Source organism: Pyxicephalus adspersus, chromosome 6, assembly GCF_032062135.1.
Source record: "Pyxicephalus adspersus chromosome 6, UCB_Pads_2.0, whole genome shotgun sequence".
Lineage (NCBI taxonomy): Eukaryota > Metazoa > Chordata > Amphibia > Anura > Pyxicephalidae > Pyxicephalus > Pyxicephalus adspersus.
This window is the reverse complement of record NC_092863.1, coordinates 74,865,442-74,887,409: the sequence shown is the minus strand read 5'-3', so window position 1 is coordinate 74,887,409 and position 21,968 is coordinate 74,865,442. Positions and strand designations below refer to the sequence as shown.

Below are 21,968 nucleotides of genomic sequence, written 5' to 3'. Positions count from 1 at the left end.
CATTGCTGACTTTATGAATTACAGCTACTGCTCACTTAATGACCTGGTTCTGTTTCAACAACCTGGTTACTAAGTGATTTGGTCATTAGGTGAGTACAAAGTGGATCTGTGGCACTGCGAGTGTGTGCAGCATGTGTGTGACAAGGATTACTGACGGCCCCCAGACCCGGCGCGAGGGAGGATCACTACACAGGATAAAAGATGGAGATCAGAAAAGTGAATGTGAGACGACCAGCTGATGTACACTGTACAGTTCTTGCACAGTATACTTGACAAAGAGACAGTCGTAACTGCAAGTTGTCGATAATCAGAAAGGTTGTTAAATGAGGAATACCTAAATTTTAAAAATGTGATTATCGTCTGTTAGGGAGGTTCAGACTTGACTCGGGATCAAGGGTCATTCCAATTGTAGCATTGTTTCATAAAGAATTCATTCTCTATGGGGCTGCTGCCTGGAGAAGCTACATGTAGTGCCTCCCCAGAGGCAGCAGTAAATGCACCACAACCTCATAACGAGTGTGAACAAAGCCTTAAGCAATGATTTTTTGCTTATTTTAACCACCCCAGCAAAAATTTGATTACAAAGTCTGTGAATTCCCAACCAATAGACCTATAGGAGGTTGTTTGATATATAAGATTTTATCTACCTATGGTATTTGGGTAAGGGATGTCAATTTTCTTTATTGATGAAAGTCTGTTCTGTTGTATGACTGGTATGATTTTTGTACTATATACATTTAGTTATATAAGTTTCCTGAATTAGACATCCTCTTTCCTCCCTAATTTTGTTATCCCTAATGTACACGCCGGATGATTCTTGCCCGATACGAGGGATCAGGTTTGTCTCGGGTGAGAATCTGACATCTGTTTAAAGGTCATCTGTCCTTCATGGATCTGTCAGGATGGATTTACCCCAAAAGTACCATAACAATGGAAAACAACACAATCAAGTCAATCATTATCAAAGTCATTTTATTTGGTAATTCAGCCTACGGTTGAGCTAAAAAACTTCATCACAATGTTTGAAATAATTTACGGAACCTTTCTGAAAATAATTTTTCCCCAAAAGAAAAATGGGAATTTTTACATTTAAAAAAACAAAAAAATATTCGACAAACAGTGTGTTAGCTTAGTTGTCTTCTGCCAACATTTGGAGAATCTTCTTTGCAAGACCAGTTGGTCCCAATCTTTTATACCCACAATGATAAAGGTGAAAAATATATTCCACAACAAATGATCCACTGGAAGTCCTTGGGAGATCACTGCATGAAGAGTATACTAAACGCCATCACCACACAACATACGGCAACATAAGGACTTTTCCGTTCACCTGGGAATTACAATATTACATTGAAATATGTAAAGGGAGTAAAACCAATACAAAACACCAGATTGATATGAAAATATACAAAATCAAATCACCAATCATTTCAAAAAGGAAAGGAAATATAATACTTTGAGTCGATATTATCAACTAATGACACAAATATGTTTATTTTAAATGATAAAATAAATAGTTAGGTCTGCACAAATTGTGGAAATAATCCAAGACTGCAATGTTTTTGGCAGCAAAAGTCACCTTGAAATCTACTACATGTACAGTACAAAATCCAGTTACTTTCAAGATGGCATGTCAATCAGAGCTATAAAGATTACAATACATTGCTTTAATGTCTGGTGAACAACTAAACAACATCTGATGAATTTAGACAAGTGTGGGTATCGTGTGAAGCCAAACTGTATTTAAGGCTATTTGTTCAGAGGTTTGTTTGAGTTGGCAGCAAAACACCGAAAAGATGAATGTGCAGATTTATAAAATTGCAGTTCAGATTCATGGACCATTCATGTCTCTGTTTTAAACTCAATATGGGTATACTGGGTGCCTAGTTTGTATGCTTTGGCAACATTCAAATAAATGTGGCTTTCATCAGTTAAAATGTTAAAGGATTTATATTAACCGTTGCATTAGCAAAGCTTAGGGAGCATGCAGTGTGAAAAAGAAAATTCTGGTTAGTATATTGAAATATATAATATATATCAGGTGTCCCCAACCCCCGGTCTGCCATCTGACAGGTGGGCCATGGCGCAGGAGAAGGACCCTGCTTGGGCGGGCGCATCGGCTAGAGCTGCGGACTACGCCTCTCGGAGACAACGAAGGCTCAGGGAGACACCACTTGCCCACTTTTCCATTGTAGGCCCAGGTTCTGACATCATGACGTCACTCTGGGGGGAAATTTCTTCATGCATGGTCCGGAGTCCGTGCATTTAGTGGTCCACGAGCTCCAAAAGTTTGGGGACCACTAACTTTTTAGGCTCAGTGGCAAGAAGCTGTAGGTGGGTGGCGACCTCTGTGTTGTGACCTAACTTTTCAGTAATCACACAAAAACAGCTGGGTTAAAATTTTACAGGACCCTATAGGGGAAGTAGGGGAAGGATGAAACTACAAAGAAAATACCACCAGTGCAGTTTGAGAACAAAGAAATAGAGCAGTTCTAGAATACAAGGTGAAATACAGGTGAATGCAGACCATGTGTGGATCAGCCAGTAGTATTACCAACTCTGTTATGTGATTATATTAAGCTGACATGAAATTTAAAGATTTAAAACATTTTTATTCAAACATTATATTTAAAAGTAGATTAACCCCTTTCCTACCCGTTAATGTGCATTAACGGTGGGTTAGAACGCTGCTTGACCTAATGCAATGCAATGCAATGGTATGTGTAGCTGGGAGCTAGTCAAGTTCAAGTTATGCTAGTGACCGCGATGTGCACCCTAGCCTATCTAAAAGAACCCATATGTCCCATTAAGGGAACCCATCACTTGAAAATATTTCTAAAAGGAGCTGTTCATAGAACAAACGTCTTATCTCCAACATTCTCTCTTAGATTCTCTCTCACTTTCAGTGCCAGTGAAAATAAAAAGAAATAGAGGTTACATCTTACCAGCACAGACAAATATAGGAATAAAACCTGACAGGGTTGCTAGAGCTTTCAAAATCTATCCAAAACTTAAAAAAAAAAAAAAAATCTTGACATTTAGCTTAATGCATCACTATTTTACAAAAGATAAGCAGCACTGCAATTAATGATTTTTTACAACACAGTCAATATACCAGGTCAGTTTCTCTGGACAAAACTAATGCAATATCCTCTAATATTTTAAGTATTGCTTTTGGCACTTTCAAATTTACAAAATGCCTTTTCTGCACTGTACAGCTTGCAGCTATAAAAACTAAAATGAGGTTTTGATTGCAGACTTACACTTGTCACATTAAAAAGATAACTTACCAATCCGTGCACATTTCCAGAATATTCCAAGAACTCTGCAAAAAAAAAAATAAAAAATAAAAAGAGGGGTTTATGTAAAGCTTATTAGATTATTTGATAAAAAAACAGATGTATAAAAGGAAACAATGTACTAGAAATGTTCACATTTCATTTGTCATTAAACAAATCAGGCTTAACATGTATTGGTAATGTGGGATTTACCATACAAGACTATGAAGTACCTTCAGGCTTATTCCACTATCTAAAACTTAAGACTGCAGAAAAAAAGGGCCCAGCTATGTGATTACAATTGTTACAAAGAATATGATAGAAAGACAACTAAACACCAATTTAAAAGATTTAGGGCAGATATACTACACATACAAAATAGTCACTGATACTCATAAAAAAAGATCCACCCAACATGCACAATCACAGTAAACACTTGGTCCACTCCCATAGCCTATTAGTCCCGGCATAAGATTCTTTGTGCACTATTCAAACAATGTGAACTTTTGAGACTTTTAGCAAAATAGCATGGGAATCAAGTGTTCTCAGTAACATTTCACGGTCTTGATTTTAATTGACCTTGGATACTCGGTGTTCAGTACCCTGCAGGGAATGTTCTTCCCTTTAGTGCCCATTAGGAAGGGTTACTGAAACCAGTGTCAAGTTTTAAGAAAAAGTCACAAAGCAGATCCTAATTCCAGCTCTGCTCCCGAAAAGAAAAAAAAGCACTTTTTTTTATTAATATTTTACTGCTGACCATTTTATGTAGTCCCCCCCCCCCCCCCCAACTAATTGACTTACGTTAGTACATTGCATAGCTCAATAATTTCACATATAACTAAGCCCGCAATTTTTTTTTTCCAGTTTGGGATAGAAAGGTGAATGGTTAGAATCTCTATCAGGTTTGGGTACTACCCAGGATAGATTTCCCTCCACTTTCTGTTCTGGTGCGACAATTACCCAGAGAGGAAGTGAGTTGAAATATGCAACAAATAGGAACACCAGAATATCAATCAGACAGAGGTTCACGCATCTCCCTATTTAACATAAAAAAGCATTTGGGTTTTGCAGAAAACAAGAGGCTATTTACCAATATAGTCCAAGAAAGTCAAAAAAGCATGTGAAAGAGTTGATAACTCCACTTTTGCAAAATAAAAAATATGTGCAATAATTATTTATAAGAAAAAAAAAACATTTGTTCTGACCACAGAAAAGAAATACAATATGTAACAAAAAGAATTCTCTTTGAAAGCTTGCACTTACTGGAAACTACAGGGCAGTTAAGGACACAGGAATAATACAGTAAAACACAAAAAAAAAAAAAACACATTTGGTATAGATGACATTTCCCGGGAGAGGTACACACTGCAAAGCCTACCTAATAAATGGTCTGGATCTAGATTGGATTAAGTAGTGACTATTCTCTCCAAAGTTTTGGCACAATAGAACGGGACTGGCAGTAAAAAAAAGGGACTCGTCCACCATCTCCTCACATGATGTGACTCGAAAATGTTAAAAATCTAATATTAAAAGGGACTTACCCAGTTTTATTTTTGTCCAGAAGATTGGGTACCATAGATCGGAGATAGGCACATGTGCATATCAGCAGAAGAATTACTGTGAGCAAGCTCTGGAAGTTAAAAATAGCAGACTGGAAGAGACAAAAAAGAAAAAGATGAAATGGGTAGTAAAATTGAAAGCAAAGTATCATGTAAAAATATATTGTGGCTTATATGTAAGAGCAACTTGCAACTGCAGTTACATCACTTACAAAACTGTAAGATACTTTTATTTGGATTGTGTAGGAAATGTTCAAACCCCCTGTCATACACAGCAGTCAAACACAAAAGGTTTCTGAAGGTAACAAAACCCAACCATGCTTCAGGGACATGAATGTCCTCTTTGTTAAGGTTACAAAAGTTTTAGCAGTAAGAGGATTTGGAAAGGACATGTGCAGAATGGATTTGTTTTAAAAGGGATAAGAACCTATGGCTAAGTTGAGACAGGCAGTAAGGCTGTAGTAACTGCTTCCCCATGGCCGTAATCCGTGCCTGTGGTTACGATGCTAGATCTTGTGTCTCATCCATAGGAAATAAATGAGGGCTGGTAACAAGCATTGGAGTACAACCTGCTGTCAAATTCTAGTTCTGGGGCATCTTTCATCAGCTGACACCTTGGTAGCTTCTCAGCAGCCCCAAAACTATGCTGGTTCATTAGGAACCAGCATAGTGGTTGGGCTGCTGAGCAGCTACTGAGGCGTCAATGAATGAAAGATGCCCAGGAAATGCTGTTCCCACTGCCTGCCTGAACTGAGTCTGAAGAGGTAAATCCTACCAAAAAAATCCAAAAAATGCTCTAAAGCTTCATTAGGACTTGACTGCATGGGTATATTCCCAATTAGGTTATTATAGTATTACAGAAAAAAACAAATAAGACTTGATGGTCGATCACTCACAACCATTGTTATACTGCAAATATTAGCAAAAAAGTGTAAATTATCAGCATTACTGAGAATATCCCACACAACAAAAACTTCAGCCTACAATATTTATTAATTATAGAAACAGACGACATTCTGTTTCATAGCAAATTAACAAACTTTGTTTTTTAATAAATACCAGTCTCATATTTTTACAGAGTTTATGAAGCAATATTAGCAAACATTTTCCAATATGGAAATTAAAAAAATTCACAACATGTAGGTGAGTTAATTTTACTGCAGAATATTTATCACCTGCAAGCTTGCATCCACTAATGGATCTGGGTCATGACATTTGAACAACCAGATTTGGTCCATTCAGAGATGTACTTAACATGAATATAGCGCTAACATATTACACAGCGCTGCACAATATATAGGGGTTGCAAATGACAGACAGATACAGAGAGTGACACAGGAGGAGGAGAGGTCCCTGCCCAGAAGAGCTTACAATCTAAGAGGTGGGGGAAGTAGCACACATCATATGTGAATGCAGGCAGAATACAACGTATAGGGGTACAGGTTTGTAATAATAAGTACTAATAGTAATTGTATCAATAATAATAATGTAGTAATGCCCAGGGGGTGCGAGAAAAAATTTATATTGCATAGCAATGGTGCCCAAGTTTGGTACCTAATCTGTGGCCCCCATGGACCCTGCAGACAGTAGTTTGTGTTTTGATGTTCCTTTATATTGGAATCTAGTAGTTAAACTGTTGGTTTATTTTTCCCACTCTAAGGTACTTTTTTTTCTTTACAATGATGTCCATAGTTTTTATAATTGATAATGTTTTTTTAATGTCTTGTAAAGAATCATTCAATATGGCACACAAATTTTTTTAGGGGTCTGTAATCCATTTTTATGTGGTAACCCAGTATATATCCCCTATAATTGCTTTAAAAATGCCTCTGAAATCACCTTTGCCAATGTACACATGATTTGTGCCAACCTCCAACCTTCAGTGTCAGTGGGGGGGGGATAAATAATGTCCTATTGGGAGGAATAATGGATAGTTACAGAGGTTGTGCCAAATAAGGTTTGTGTATTATTGTTGTTTAATATTTAAAATAAAATATATGATTTTATGGGGTCTTTAATGACGTAGAAAATAGTTCCATGAATTAAGCCCCAGGACTGTAATAAACTATATAACATTACCTCTTACATTGTATCCTTGGTTTTTCTATTGCAAATATTAGTTACAACCATAGTGAAAACCCCATTGTCCAAAGGCTTTTATAACTATGTATGTGTTTGGACCCAAGAACTGTTCCATTTACTATTAAGTCAACTTGGCCAAAAGAAGGAGCTCCCTGTCATCACAGCTGGATTACATTTTATTACAGAGCCTAAATACCCCTATATTGGATATTCTATAACAGTCTGAAGCCAGTTTTTTAGGGGTTAAAATGAAACTATAAACAGTTTGCAAGAAGAGGGTGACTACATGTGATTTTCTAGATGATGTAAATGCAGAAAATAAGTAAAAAGGTCACAGAGCTTTTCTATGTATGAAACTTACAGAGGTCAAAGTGACAGAAATACAAGATAGAGGTATAATGATTATCCTCCCACGGGCAGACCAGACGAGTTGCAATTGCTCTCTTGTTTGAATACCTTACTGGTCAGATTGATGGACTCTAGGGGAAGCAGATCACTTTCATTTTGACTTTGTTTGACCTCACTTATACTGCACTGGAAGCTTGAAATTGAATTTAACCATTTGATATGCTCTAAAGACAAAACATTAACATTGCCTTAGGCACCAGTTGAAAAGCTGTGGATGCAATGGATACCAGAGCCGGGCTATCATAACCATCTCTCCTAAGTGTAACCTTGTGTCTTATCTGATCAAGGAGAAAAGAGACTTCTGGCTTCCATCTTTATGTCCAATGTTTCTTTCAACTCAAGTAGGAAAGGAATGTTCGTACTCTGTATGTTATCAATAAATAAATTTACCTTCTCTATATTTCATTTACATGTCAAAGGATGTGCAAAGAAAATGCATGGCGTGTCCACAGTAACAAATGTACTGGGAAGTGGGAATCTCTGGCACTCCAAGTATGGGAGACCTTTCCACCTGCCCGGAAAGTGGGATGTGACAAATGTAAAACCTATCTTGCAGACAGTAATGAAGAGGAAGATAATAGTGATGTAAAACATTTTAGAAAGTGTGTTTAAAGGAAAAGTATACTGTATTGAAATAAGCAAACATTCTGAGTTACTCAGTGTTAACCTTAATGTATTTTGATGTAACTTTCACACAAAGAAAAATTGCAAGCAGGTAGTATTTTAGTGCAGAAGGGACAGGCAAAGTCCTGGAGGAGGACTGGATGAAGATGGTGGCACCCACAAAAGGAGCAAGAACAGGCTAATGAAAATTAAAAAAAAAATAAGATTAGGCTTTCATTTTGGAATAAAAGGCTCTGCTTATTCACAATTTGATTGGTAATGGTTTCTCAACCAGGGTTTTGAGGACACCCGACAGTTTCCCTAAATCATTAAATAATTGTGAGGTTATTTTACCTAAGGCTTAGTCTACACGGACTTTTTCCCCAGCGTTTAACCTGAGGCTTTAAAAGCCCATGTTTGAGATTCCCATACATTCCAATGGGCTAATCTGCACCAGGATGTTTCCTTGAGGCATGTTTATGAGTGTTATCTATACCGTTGCTTGCAACGTTTAAAAAACTAAAACGTGGGGTTAACGCCCAAAAATGGGGGAAAAGGAAAACACAGGTAAACGCTTTATTGATTTCAATGGTATTCAAAGTGGAAAAACATGGTATAAACGTTTTCCTAATGAAAACTAATAAAAGTGCATAAAAACACACAAATGCAGGAGGAACGTTTACATGCGTTTTTGAAAACGTCTGTGTCGACCCAGCCTAAGAGTGACATTTGTCCCAATGGCCAGTAATGTAAGAGGCATTCTTCCTGCTGACCACCACACTAATGTACTGTGAGCTGTGGATGTAATAATTATGGAAAAAAAAAAGTTGTTTCAAGGGTTCCCCCATGTTAGAAAGGACGAGAAACACTATTAAACAGTTCTATAATTTTGTAGTTATAACAACAGATAATTTAAACCACTAGAAGCAGCTTTGAATACCATTAATTGCTCAGCTCAACAACTGATGAGAAAAGTTCAGCCACAATGGCAGTGCATTGTTTTTAACTTACTGGTAGGCTTTTACCATTGTAAGGGATAAACTACATGGCATATTTTGAGCTCTAGCCACTAAGATATGACCACTTGCCAGCAGTCCCTTGAATGGGCTAAATCTACACAAAGACTTAGTAGCTTAGTCATGCTACTAAAATCCCTAGCAAATTTTGGCTAGGTAAAGCAAAAAAACTAAACAAATAGAATAGCTTATTATAGAGCAAGCTACACAAAAATAAAGTAGTGGTATCTTGAAGTGATCAATAAAAAAGGATGAAGCAATATACGATCGTGTGAGATGGACTGCTAACTAATACTACATGTGTAACTAAGTCTATTGAGCCATTTGTCCAACTTTTATTTTTACTACACCTAGCAATAATATAATTGCAGAATTGCAATTACTAGAAATCAGCTGTACAACTCAAGTCTGTTCAGGTGACTTCAAAAAGGCAGAGGAAGCTGTTAGGAAAATTGCGCCAGGTTTAGAGACTTTTTTTTGTCTATCAAACATTTTGTCTTTACTTTGAAGGGAATTCTCTATATAGTGAACTAGTCATACATCCCAGACTACTGAATGGGCTGTGACCTTTCTCACATATTAAATTGGATATACTTACCTGAATTAATTAAGATTTTCAATATAAGTCTTTTTGTTAAAAGGCCTTTCTTCCTTTTTTATTTCAATACATTTTATTAAATAAAGTAGAAAATGTGAAAAGCACACAACAATCAAATAAAAACAGAAAAGAACAGGTACTGTTTGTACATAATGAACGCATTAGGTTTACAGACTTTTTCTTGCAATAACATCAAATAAACACATTCCCTAAAATCATGGTAGTCTCTGTAGTATTGCTTGGGTTATCTCTAATAGTACACATGAGCTTATCATTATCCATTGTCCAATTTAGTTTTACCGATAATGGGGCCATTGGTATTGAGAGTAACGTCCCAGCCCTGGTCAGGGTGATTAATACCTTTCCTACTTTTTTATTTCTATTGTATAACCATGTAAGTAGGGGTTGATAACTTTGCTTTTTAAATAGGGAGTAGTTTGTACACTCTCTTCTTTCTTTCCAGGTGTTTGTTATAAGGATGGTGTAATACACTGGAACTATAAAAGATTTCTTAAACCCATAATACTCCAAACACAAGTTTCCCAGTAACCTTAAGGGCAGTTTAGATTTGTATGCAGTAGTTTTACCTGCAAACTGTAGTAGTCTCTAGCAGTCTCCTGTAGATTGCTATAATTTCCCAACACAGCAGTGATAAAATGGGATTTAAGGTACAGCTGTGGGTATAGGGTTTACAAATTGGATCATCATAACATGAAAAGATTGAAATCGAGCTATGGGTATACAGTTCACAAATCTACAGTGGACAAAAATTGGTGATTTAACCATGATTTCTCTTCTCATAAAGAATTATGCTTTGGTCCTCTTGTTCTTCATTATGCTCAGTGACAGGAATCTTCTACTAAATCAACTCAGTACATTTAGTTATTTATTTGAAACTGATCAGCTATAACATATATTAGAGAAAGAGTGCCCATACAATGGCATACAAAGGTCACAAGGCACCATATAGTTAAGTTTGGGGTTGTATTTTTTTTTCTAAAAGGATGACGATTGTGTGTTTTAGGAACGCTTTAGAATAACACCTAGTAATGTTCTGCAATAGTTTTGGTCTCTCCTCATTCCACAGCTATTTTGGAAACGTGACACGTGGGAAATGAGAGAATTTTATGTGGATAAATTTAGCTTTCCTTAACAAACACTCTGAAAAGAAAATAACAACACCTTATAGATTTCTCTAGTGAAGCTTTGACACAATAATCTAATCAAACGCAGCATTCTTAAGTCTCCCATTTACATCTCAGGCCTCACGTACTATCTCTCCAGAATGCTTTTAAGAGCCTCTCAGCTACCTATCACTCTCCTTCAACTCCTTTGCTCATCTCATAAAATCTTCTTCCACTTAAGATTTGGAGTTTTGTGATCAGGAAGTACCTTAGGTTTTTTCCTGACAAGGTCAGAGGTAAACAACAGCCATGGGTGTTAGAAGACATCTATATTTTCTTGCAAGTAATTTACAGCAGTTGCCATGCATATGGAGCCAATCATACAATTTTTGCTGATCAATTAAGTGTACAATAAAGCAAACCATATAAATATGTTTATAAAAGAGTGACAATCACTTTCACATTTATAACGGTTTTTAGGATTTAAAAAAAAATGAATTTCATGTTGATCATGTTACTTTGGTCCTGATTGTCCTAAATAAAATAATTAAACAATAGGCACATGTAAAATAACTATGATTTCTTAATGAAATGTATTTCTCTGCTGCTGGAATATTTTTAAAATATGCAAAAGCAATGGATGGATTGATCTAGTTTCAATGGCAACTCTAGGGGCCATAAAATAATAGCTTCTGTAGTGAAATTCCTAACACTATGATAAAGAAGTGTCTGGAGTCCAGTGTTCTCCCCAGCTCCTTTTAGCAGGGTACACCACCCAGAATATTTCAGTAACCACCCAGATGTTTTTGGGTGGTTTCTGAACGGTTGGGTCACAATACAGGGGCTGCCAACCACCTAAAATGTCACCCAGCTTAAAAATGCCACCCAGCTTTCTGGGTTGAGCACTGGGTGTCCCACCATAAAAGTCGTATTTAAAGACTTCAAACTATACACCTAAGGTGCAGACATCAAGTATATTTGTTAATCCTCAAATCATTAAATCAATGCAGCTAGTACAGGTAGTGCCCGAGTTAAGGTCACTGGACATACGGACGCCTCCTAGATACGAACAGGGCTTCCCTGCTCGCTTGTGTGCAGAACACAGGCTTGATAGAGGGGGAGGGGCGGTTTGCATGACTGAAGAAATCTTTTGCTAAACACAGCTGAGGTTGTGGGTGATATCAGGGGTTGAGTCTTCTGCAAGATCTTGTTACTCTTTAATGACCAAGACAAACTCTGCAGTTGTTTCTTTTTGCATATCACAGCACAACATACTATAGAAGTAAATTTTATATAGTAACTGACACCACACTGCCTAAAAATATGTTGAAACAAACATCTGTCCTAATTGCATTTAATAAAACAATGTACCTGTTCTAAATTAAATACAAATTCAACTTAAGAACAAACCTACCCTACCTATCTTGTATGTAACCCAGGAACTACCTGTATATCTTTATCACATTGGACTATTGAGTAACATGGGCCTAGGGATCTACACACGATAGACGTGCCCCCACCCGGATTTGTGATTTCTGACTATCTCAAGCGAAAATCTAGTTGATTAGGTTTCCACCAATATCACAGAGGAGTTCATTAGTTATAAATCATATTGCGTTATTATTACCTTTTATTGGCAGGAAAGAACAATTCTATATACCTTGCAAGCAGCCCATTTTTACAAGTATCTCATGTAATACATACATTTGTAAACAGCATTTTTTAAAGTTCCGAATAAGAAGCTAACATACAAAATAAGTGACTAGGTAACATTTCCAACCTAAATAAAACAGGAGCAAGAGTTGAATGGACATCTACAAAAAAGTTTATTGAAGGACAAAGAAGGTTATACTGCTACCCACAATTGTAATTGACACTTGCGAAAAAAAAAACAGAAACTGTAGGCCAGTCCATGAAAATTCCATTCTACCACAAACATGCCTCAGTTTGTAGTAGGTAGAACTAGGGGCATAATCATCTCACCTTATCATTAACCACTACCACTCTGTAACCAACATAAAGAGGGGAATGTAAAAGAGGCAGCCAATTACTTTGTAGATCCAGGTACTTTGGTCTAACTGACTTACTGATTTAGTAAGTATTTAGAGAATGCAAATGGATGTAGACCTGAAAAGCTCTACATGGATACCTTACTACCCAGCACCCAATGGTCATTTCCAGGCTTTCCTTGCAACATCCATGCCACTGAGGTCTGGATATGGAAACCTAAAATATATCTTGATGGTCACCTGGATAGCTGAGAAAAAGAGAGACCAGCTCTCCTCATACCTAATGAAAATACATAAAAAAAAGCATTGAATTCCCATCCAAGCATAGGATCTCGGATGCTGGTAGTAAAAGAGTTTTCAAGAGCTGAGCTACAGTTTGTTTGCGGTTTCCAATCCTCCTGTATGTAGCAGTAAAAAATGATGTTACAAAACTTTCTAGATGATAAAGGAATATTGGTTTTAAATGGAACTCAGGGCATGGTAAACAAGGCCAGAGAAATGGAGGTCTGGATATCAACTGGAGGAAATTACTATGAAGATAAAAGTGTTACACAAGGAATACGTTATGTAATATGTCCCAAAGCAATGGCTTAAAATTAAAAATAAAAAGGCCAAGGCCACAAACATCACTCAATTCCCATAACACTATACTGATTTTGCTGATGTTTAAAAATGAATTAGGCAGTTTATCAAAATACCCATATTTAAAAGTGAATGTTTCTAGGCAGGGAACATAAAAAGAAAATCCATCAATCAACGCCAATCTAAACACAAAGTGAGTGCACAATGGCTGACCTAGGGTTAGCTAACAGCCCTTATATTGACATCTGGCAAATATTTCACATTAGCAATTTCTGCCCCCTCTCATCCTTCCTTTTCTTCCTGCTTTCATGACATCCCAAATACTAATAAAAGTAAACATGCATGCACACAATAAAATGTTAAGTTTTTGTCCATTTGGTAAAATTGTTAAATTGTTCTGCATCCTTGGAAGTAAAAATGTTGTATGATGTATCAATTTACCCCCCCCTCCAAACACTAAAGAACCACATAGTGCTTTAAATCTAAAAAGAATAGTCTTAAGAATATACAAAAATAATAATGATGATGATGTTTTGCTTTAATCTTTACACCCTTTATATTTAAAAAGTGCAAAACAACATGTGTACCAATGCGCAGCACATGCCTTGGTGCATTGGATTACCATTTATTGGCAATACCACTCTAAATGCCTCTTAGCTAAAATAATTCCATGCTGCATGTGGATGCTTTAAAAATGTAGAATGGACAACATATACTGCATTTATAACACGTATAGTATGCAGAATGTGATAAAGTATTAGCCCCCATTAACAGCTTTCCATTTTAGGCAACCAAGGAAAAGTCCTGCTTGCTGCATTTTTAACGGTCTAATAAAGCAATTGGTGGTCCGTGGCTCTGGCTGGCAGGTCCTTCCCCTGAGCCTGCTGGGGGGCGCGGCCGCGGACCATGTCCCCTGTATGAACACAACCTGCCTATAGGCGGGTTCTGGCATCATGACGTTACTATGGGGGAAGTTTTTACCGCTGCCCGTGCATGTGCGGTCCGAATTCTGTGCATTTATTGGTCCATGGGTCTGAAAAGTTTGGAGACCACTGCTCTAATAAGTTCAATGGCAAGGCATTTAAACCACAAACATCAGTGTTACATTGTACCTAAAATGTCAAGATGTGAATAGGCCCTTATAGTATAGAGAACATATTAGTTTTATGTGGGTGTCTGCAGAATGACACCTTAATGTGTGGCAAACATAGCAAAATGTTCTTGCATGCGTTTGCTATTTTTTAATCGCTTAGTTTTGCGTGAAAATCACTGACTATACCTGAATATAATGATGGTGTAAAATGCCTTGAAATGTATAATATTGTACACCATGCCACAAAAGAACATGGATATTAGCCAATTACTACAACTAATATCACATTTGTTTGCTTTAATTTTAAGTAAATCTGTATTTTTCATGGGTGGCTTTAGAATTGGCTTTCCATTCTTTACACTGCTTTGAAGAAGCCCTGTCTAAGTTCATAAGGGTCCTCAGCCCTGTCTAGTAAGTTGATGTCCATCAGACAGGGCTGAGGACTCTTTCCACAAAACCCATTGAAGCTGCCAAATACCAAGTACCATTATTGTCATGTTGGAGTATGCTGGGAATAGTGTGCCATGTGAAAGTGAGTCACGACATGTGATGCCCAGAATTATCAGATATTTCTCTTTTTTTATTTTGAGAAAAGCATATTGGAGAATGAGTAAAGAAAAAGGACGTGCACACAGAATGCTAGTAAATCTGTATCTGTAAAGCTGATCTTTACTAGCAGGTATTAAAGGCTAAGGATGCGAACATCAACCAGGCAAGCTGTATTTGGTAGAAGTAAAGAGGTAAAGGTTATTCACTAAGGGGATAGAGTGCATACTGCCAAGCCAATGGTTAAATTATGAAAATTTAAAGAAGGGATAGAGAGCAGGCTTTTACAGCAGACAATTTTTTGAGGAAAAGATGCCTAATAAACTATTTTATTAATCAATATTCAAGATAACAAAAAGAAAAAAGGACAAAACTGTGTTCTACACAGAGGTCTGCTAAGCTAGTACCATGTTAAAGCTGAGCATTCCTATTCAACAGAAGGTTTACATAGTTAATTACACTTATAAAGTAAACGATGTAAAACAAACAGAATAAATGTTGAACCCTTTTACCCCAAGCGTTTCGCCCAGGGCTTCTTTGGGGGATTTTGAGAAATCAGGGTACTATAATGATATATTAGGTCTTATTATTAGGTATTATTAGGTCTTAAATTGGAATCACTTTGAAAAATCTAAGAGCAGGCAGGTGCTTATTGCAGAAAGAGACAGATGATGTTCCTTCTGCAATAATGTGCCTTACCTGCTCTGGGTTTCTGGCATCAAAACTGAGCTGCAATAAACCTGGCAGTCCTGCGTTAGCTTGCATGTGCCAGGATGAATGCATTCTATTGAAAGGCAGCAGGGAGTTATGTCAGCCTGGCACAGCCAAGTAAGATGGGCGAGTCACGCAAAATTTAGCCCTGCTTTAGGCTTTGTACACACATCAGATGATTCTTGTTTCAGGGCTAGTATCGATGAGAATCTGATGGGTGTACCGAGGCCGTCCAACGTTGTTCATGGATCTGTCCTGGTGGATCCACGAACGATCGTAATACAAGTGAAGGGGACAGAGCACAGCAGGTTGCCACTCTCTCATTCTCCCCTCTCCATAGAGCAGAATGGTGCTGTATGTTCATGCATCTCTCAGTCTTTTGCCATTGGAAAGGATCATGAAAGATCCCCTTCAACAACAAGTCCAATGTGTGTATGCAGCCTTAGAGTGGATCTAATGTCTCGCTTTGAAGAAAAAAAAAAAAATCAGGCAGGTCATTATTGCAAAAGATGACAGGAGATGCCTCTTCTGCAATAACTGATCTTACCTGCCTGATCACCACCCACCTGACACATTTTGCCAAGCTGCACATACATGCTCAAGAAATTCCAGCTGCCCTTGCATGTGCCTGGAATGAATGCACAATCAATGAGGATGGTCAAATATCAGGAAGAAGGCACAGGAATAGATGAGTGTTGTAGGTTTAAGTCTGCTTTGAATAAAACACAGAAGCGGCCATTTCTATTCTTCCTTCATGGATGGCTCATTATCCCCCCCCCCCACTTTATTGCAGTGGTCCCCAACCTTTTAGACGTCAGAGACCACTAAATGCATCCACCCTGGGAGCCGTGTGTCACTCAATAGGGAAGAAACTTCCCCCAGAGTGACGTCATGATGCCAGAACCGACCCACTCTCCCATCGCAGGTCTGAGCAACCCATTTCATATGGAACGATAAGGGTTGGCATTAGTGCCAGGATAGGCAGGGCTTAATCTTATTTTACACAGATGTGAAAGCTTCTTGTACAGTCATGATCAAAAGGGCTCCAAAGGGGTACAGAGATCAGTCTGAAATTTAAGTGGTACTTTCAGGCATTACAAGCTGACTGCCTTTAAAGGTGAACCCCAGGTGGGTACAGAGATAACCATTTGTACACAACCCGCACTGCCGAGCCTGCAATGCATACAGGGGCATGGCCCGTGGCTCTGGCCGTTGCGCCCCGCAAGTGGGGTCCTTCTACTGACACCGCTGGGGGGCGCACTAGCCAGAGCCGCGGACCACTGGTTGGCGATGGCTACTTTAAAGGATATTATTAGGAAGCCCAGCATTAATGACTGGCAGCCAGCATTCTACCTGCACAGCCAGCAATGGCAGCCTCCATGTTTGTCCAGGAATGTTTGGTGATCCTGGCACACCACAGAGCTTTCCTATAGCAGATATGTTGTGCATACAAGTCACCATGTGCTGACAGGTCCGCTTCATTTCAGCCTTACCCTGAGCCAAGCTGTAGCTGTCTGTATGTAGAGAAAGATCACTATGCCACCCCTATCACTAAACACACACATATATATATATATATATATATATATATATATATATATATATATATATATATATGTGTGTGTGTGTGTGTGTGTGTCTGTTCCCAGTGTATACACATTTCCCCGGGTTACACCGAACAAACAGTCCCAGCGCAACATTCACACCAGATTCACCAGCAACAACTCACCATAGTTCTGGATAGCCTCTCAGCCACATCACACTTCCAGGGGGTGTCGCTCCTGTGACGTCACCTCCGCCTCTGCTAATTGGCTTCTCACTCTCTATCTCCGCGGCGGCCATTTTTCCGAAGCCCACAAGTCACTGACACAGCTTTGTACATAGAAGACACAAGGAAACGCGCCTTCCGAAATATAGTCTTCAATCTGCTCACGGTTGTTATGTGAGGTGACGTCATTCACCTAGAATTTCTATTGGCTTGGAGGACCCCGCGCTGCCCCGGTTGCCCATAACTGGAGACGGAAGAGAAGTTTATGTGAGGTAGGAGAGTCTCCCCTCAGAGAATGAGGAGAAACATGGAGGGGTCGGGAGCTGACATATCTGCTGTGTTATAAATGTTATATTACTCCTTCTCTGCTCAGGGAGGTGTAACATTTCACCATGCAGAGTGTGCTTATTCTTCCTTGTTATCTGAGGTGAATATAATGTAGATATCATTACCTTAGGGGACTTGTCACAAAAAGAACAGTGTGTGACTGCAGGAATTGTTCTGAAAATGTTCCCCGGCTTGCTTGGTAGCTCTGTGAATGCCTGGTGATGATATTGGTGCTAATGTGTAATATGTTTTACTTTCCATACATCATGGAGACGTGAAGGGGAATTCTGATAGCAGCCATTATCACATTATTACCCTGAGGGGGCCTTCAAATAATGTTTTGATCATTCTTCCTCCTTCTGCTGACATCATGCGCTGCTCAGGCATTAGATCAGGTGATGAGCCTTCCTGTAAATCAGGGGTGTCAAACGCAAATACACAATGGGCCAAAAATAAAAACTTAGACAAAGTTGTGGCCCAAACCTGAAACTGAAATAGCATGGCTACTACAGTTCCATGCGTCTATAAAACAGGCCAATGCGGGGCCACACAGAGAGCTCGCTGGTCTATAGACCAACTGATGCTGGGAATTGTAAAGGCAAAGCTATTTCAATGCAGCGGTTGGCCAGCTGCCATTCATATTTAGGATTCCTTTTGGGGCCAAGAAAAAGGATGTTGTGGGCCGGGTTTGACACCCCTGCTGTAAATGGTAGAACTGTTGATGGTAACTGTTTATTTTTTTTTTTGTTTGTTTACTTCTGTTTAAAAACACTCCCCCCACCTAACTCTTTGTGGCATTGGTCTCTTTACCCGGTCCCCTACCAGGTTAAGGCCATGTTGATTAGCAAGGCCAGTAAGATGTAATGCCGTGCCTTTTTGTGTGGGAATTAATTCATTCCTGACAGCTGGGTACGTCAGGGTCATACACTGAGCTGTGCATGTGCAGCTCAGTGTACATTATAGAAACAAATGTAATCAGGTAATTCAGATGGAGCCGGACCTGTTATTGACCTGCTTTAGGCAGGTTTTGCATTTCCATAGATTTGGAATGGGAATTCAAATCCAGCATAAAGCGGACCTATTACCAAAACTTTTACTTTACATAAAAGGGTAGACAATTCTTTTATGTAAGGTAAAATTACCTTTTTTTGGGCGGAGGGGGGGTTAAAACCCCCCTTCTTAAAAAAAAAAAAAAAAAAAAATAAGCTCTTTGGGGCAGGGTCCTCTCCTCCTGTATCACTGTCTGTATTAGTCTGTCATTTGCAATCCCTATTTAATGTACAGCACTGCGTAATATGTTGGCGCTATATAAATCCTGTTTATTAATAATAATAATAATAATACCCACGTCACTCATCCCAGGAAGCTTGTGGAGCTTTTTCTTCAATGGCATTTGCCAGCAGGTAGATGCAAATAGGGTGATGTAGGCAGAAGCCATAAAACGAAAAAAGAAGATGGCTGTGTCTGGCGCCTTCTCTGTGCCGGACAAGAGTGGCTTACAGAACGGCGCGGGATCTAATTCAGGAAAACTCCAGAGGGATCAAGGAATCTGCTAAAGGTGAGTATTTTTTTTTTTGTGATGAAGAAAGAGTTTCCACAAGTCCTAATGCTGTTTTGACAGATTACATTTTAGTCAGGAGTATGAATTGTATAGCAGAACTGAGTATTACTGTTAGGGTTATGTCACATAAAGCAAAAGCAGGGCACTGTTTTGTGGTATCTACTGAACAACACAGTGTATGTGCACTGATCAGAAGAATATTGATCAGAGTTTCACACCAGGGTTCTTCCAGAGGTTTCTGGGGCTTCCTTGAGCAAAGCACACTTTGTGACTTGCGGGTCAGTTTAGGTCACATCAATGATCTTTTGGCTATCTGGGGTGACATTTTTTCTACTGACCATTACACTAATGTAGTGTGAGGTATGGATATAGTAATCATAGAAGGGGTTCCCTGAAGACTTGAAAGTTATTTCAAAGAGTTCCCCCATGTTAAAAAGTTTTGAGAAACACTGATAGAGTCACACCATTATGTGTAAAGTGCTGGAGTCAAGTAAGTAATATATAAATGCAGTGTTCAACCCAAAAATCTTTTTAGGCCATGTGGGAAAAATTGTAGGCAGGTGGCAGCCAATGTATTGTGAGCCAACTCTTCAGTAACCACCCGGGGGGGGGGGGGAGACTAAATGCAGTGCTTAGCATATTATAACATAAACAAAAAAGCATTTAGTGTGCCCACATTGATTCCAGTGGGAGGAACAATTCTCTATCAGTGTTGTCAGTGATTGGAAAAATCTGTATTATTTTTGTTTATGGGAGGAAGATTGCACTGGCATTGGTGCCCAGTTTTTAATTACCTGAAAAGATTCTCCATGTTCTAAGCTATTCACCACATCACGTGGGACCAGACTGATCTGTAGACCTTTTACTTGTTCCTGGTTGGCGACTTCGAGAGTACTTGTGCTAGAAAAACAACATACAAACCAGGCAAGCAACACTTAAGCAAGGAGTTCAGCAGTGGCAGTCTATATAGTGTATTTGTGACAGACTTTTAGAACTTTTGCAGCGGCGTAACAAAAAATGTATTTTATGATGCTCATTGCTTCTTTTGATTTTACAGCTAGGTAACTGATAGATGAGTTGACTTGTGTGGCTCTGACCCACAAAGGTGTTTTCCTTTGTCTCCAACATGATTCTTTTTGGCACTATCCGCAAATGCATTTTTTAGGACACTTAGGTCTCTGTTTATAAAATGGGAAGTCCCACATTTCCCCAAACATTCCCTTGTGGGAATCCTCCAGGTCAATGTGATTCAATGGCAGTAACTGATTCCCACCAGGAAATGTTTGAGGGAATCTCAGATTCCTTGTTTTATAAATAGAGCCCTTAGTGCACAGCTTAGTAAAATATGCAGAAGATTCATTGCTGCTAATCTGAAATAAATGGAATACTGGCATGGTTGTGGTGCTCCCTGAGAGCCCATGTATGTAAACCTGAGCCTGTCTAACTGGATCAGTAATTGCCTTATTTTTGGTAACTGACAAATGTTCCCCATTTGACCTGAAAGTGTCTGTCTTGGGAGGCAGAATTGATAAAGTGAAGTACTACCTTGTCTATACTTATGTGGACACGTGGGCACACTTACATGTGGGCATGTGGACATGTGGGCACACTTACCTGGCCACTTTTGATGTAATATTTAACTTAAATACAGATTTTTCCTTACTAGTATTTTTTCCTAAGGCTTAATCTAGATGACCAACATTGTTCAAGCCAATTCTTTGAATGTGACATATATGCCAGACTGTTCAGCTTTTGGTAATTCTTCAATAAATTCATTTCATTTCCCTAGAAATTGGGTGACACCGGAGTTGTCACTATGTTTGGCATCTAGAGATGGACATAAAAGAAGTGGCTTAGAAATCCACTGAGTTTAGTTCATTCTGTTTACCCTTTATCCAGTTTATTCTGTTGGCCCTTTATCCAGTTGAGCAGTACAGTGACTGTGTCAGATGCTGTGTTAGAATAGGTATATAAGGTAGAAGACCTGAACAAGGGATCCTAAAAACATCTAAAAAACTTTCATCTTTTTTAGGTTAGGCAGTAAAGTGTAACACTTAAGCTCCAAACTTTGTATTGCTAAAAACTAAATGCTCAGTGTTAAGCCTGTATAAGTTTAATTTCCAAGGTGAAAAGCTGGAGATTTTTTCCCCCAAAACTTTTCATTGGAAAGAACGACGAGGGTTAGTATTCAAGAAAATAATACACAAATACATTTTCAATTTAAGGTAGGGAAGAAGGAGAGACAGAGAAAAGGCAGAGCCATGGACCAAGAGGTGGTAAAGTGGGAGGGAAAGAACAGGGCAAAGGACAAAGGCAGAAGAAGTAGAGGGTAGGACAGTGCACAAAGGAAAAAAGGAATGGACAGATATAAATACAAATACCAATACAGTGGTGCAATTTTCAATATGGAAATATCAACCCATGAATGGAACACAGCATCCAACCAACAAAAACCATTCAATGGATTGTGGCATGAACATTTAAAATTGAATCCTGCCCCACAGGGCTTCCATGGCATAGCAAGCTCTGTATTTAAAATGGGAGAGAAGGGCAGTTTGTAAATAAATACAAATTGAGATTGGGCTCCTGATCAATTGCTATGTCTGCCTCCAGGGTTCCACATACATGAGTTTCACTTGGTCCTCGGTTACTATGATAGAATAGGGGAACGAGGGTGCCAGCCAGTGACACATTATCACTCAG

At 38.7% G+C, this 21,968-nt stretch overlaps 2 protein-coding genes across 2 annotated transcripts in view; one reads left to right on the top strand and one right to left on the bottom strand.

Moving 5' to 3' along the window:
• Positions 1-955: 955 nt before the first annotated feature.
• On the bottom strand, positions 956-17,468 carry TMEM167A (transmembrane protein 167A). The gene is made up of 4 exons (XM_072416191.1): positions 17,339-17,468; positions 4,820-4,929; positions 3,291-3,325; positions 956-1,330 (listed from the first exon to the last, which is right to left on the bottom strand). Exons 1-4 carry the CDS (start codon positions 17,339-17,341, stop codon positions 1,260-1,262), a joined length of 219 nt encoding a protein of 72 aa, XP_072272292.1. The 5' UTR covers positions 17,342-17,468; the 3' UTR covers positions 956-1,259.
• A 208-nt stretch (positions 17,469-17,676) lies between these two features.
• XRCC4 (X-ray repair cross complementing 4) overlaps positions 17,677-21,968 on the top strand; it is a gene marked incomplete in the record, with an annotated part of 180,314 nt that continues 176,022 nt past the window's right edge. Inside the window, 1 exon segment of the mRNA XM_072416190.1 lies at positions 17,677-17,804. Within this exon segment, the coding sequence (XP_072272291.1) occupies positions 17,724-17,804 (81 nt within the window).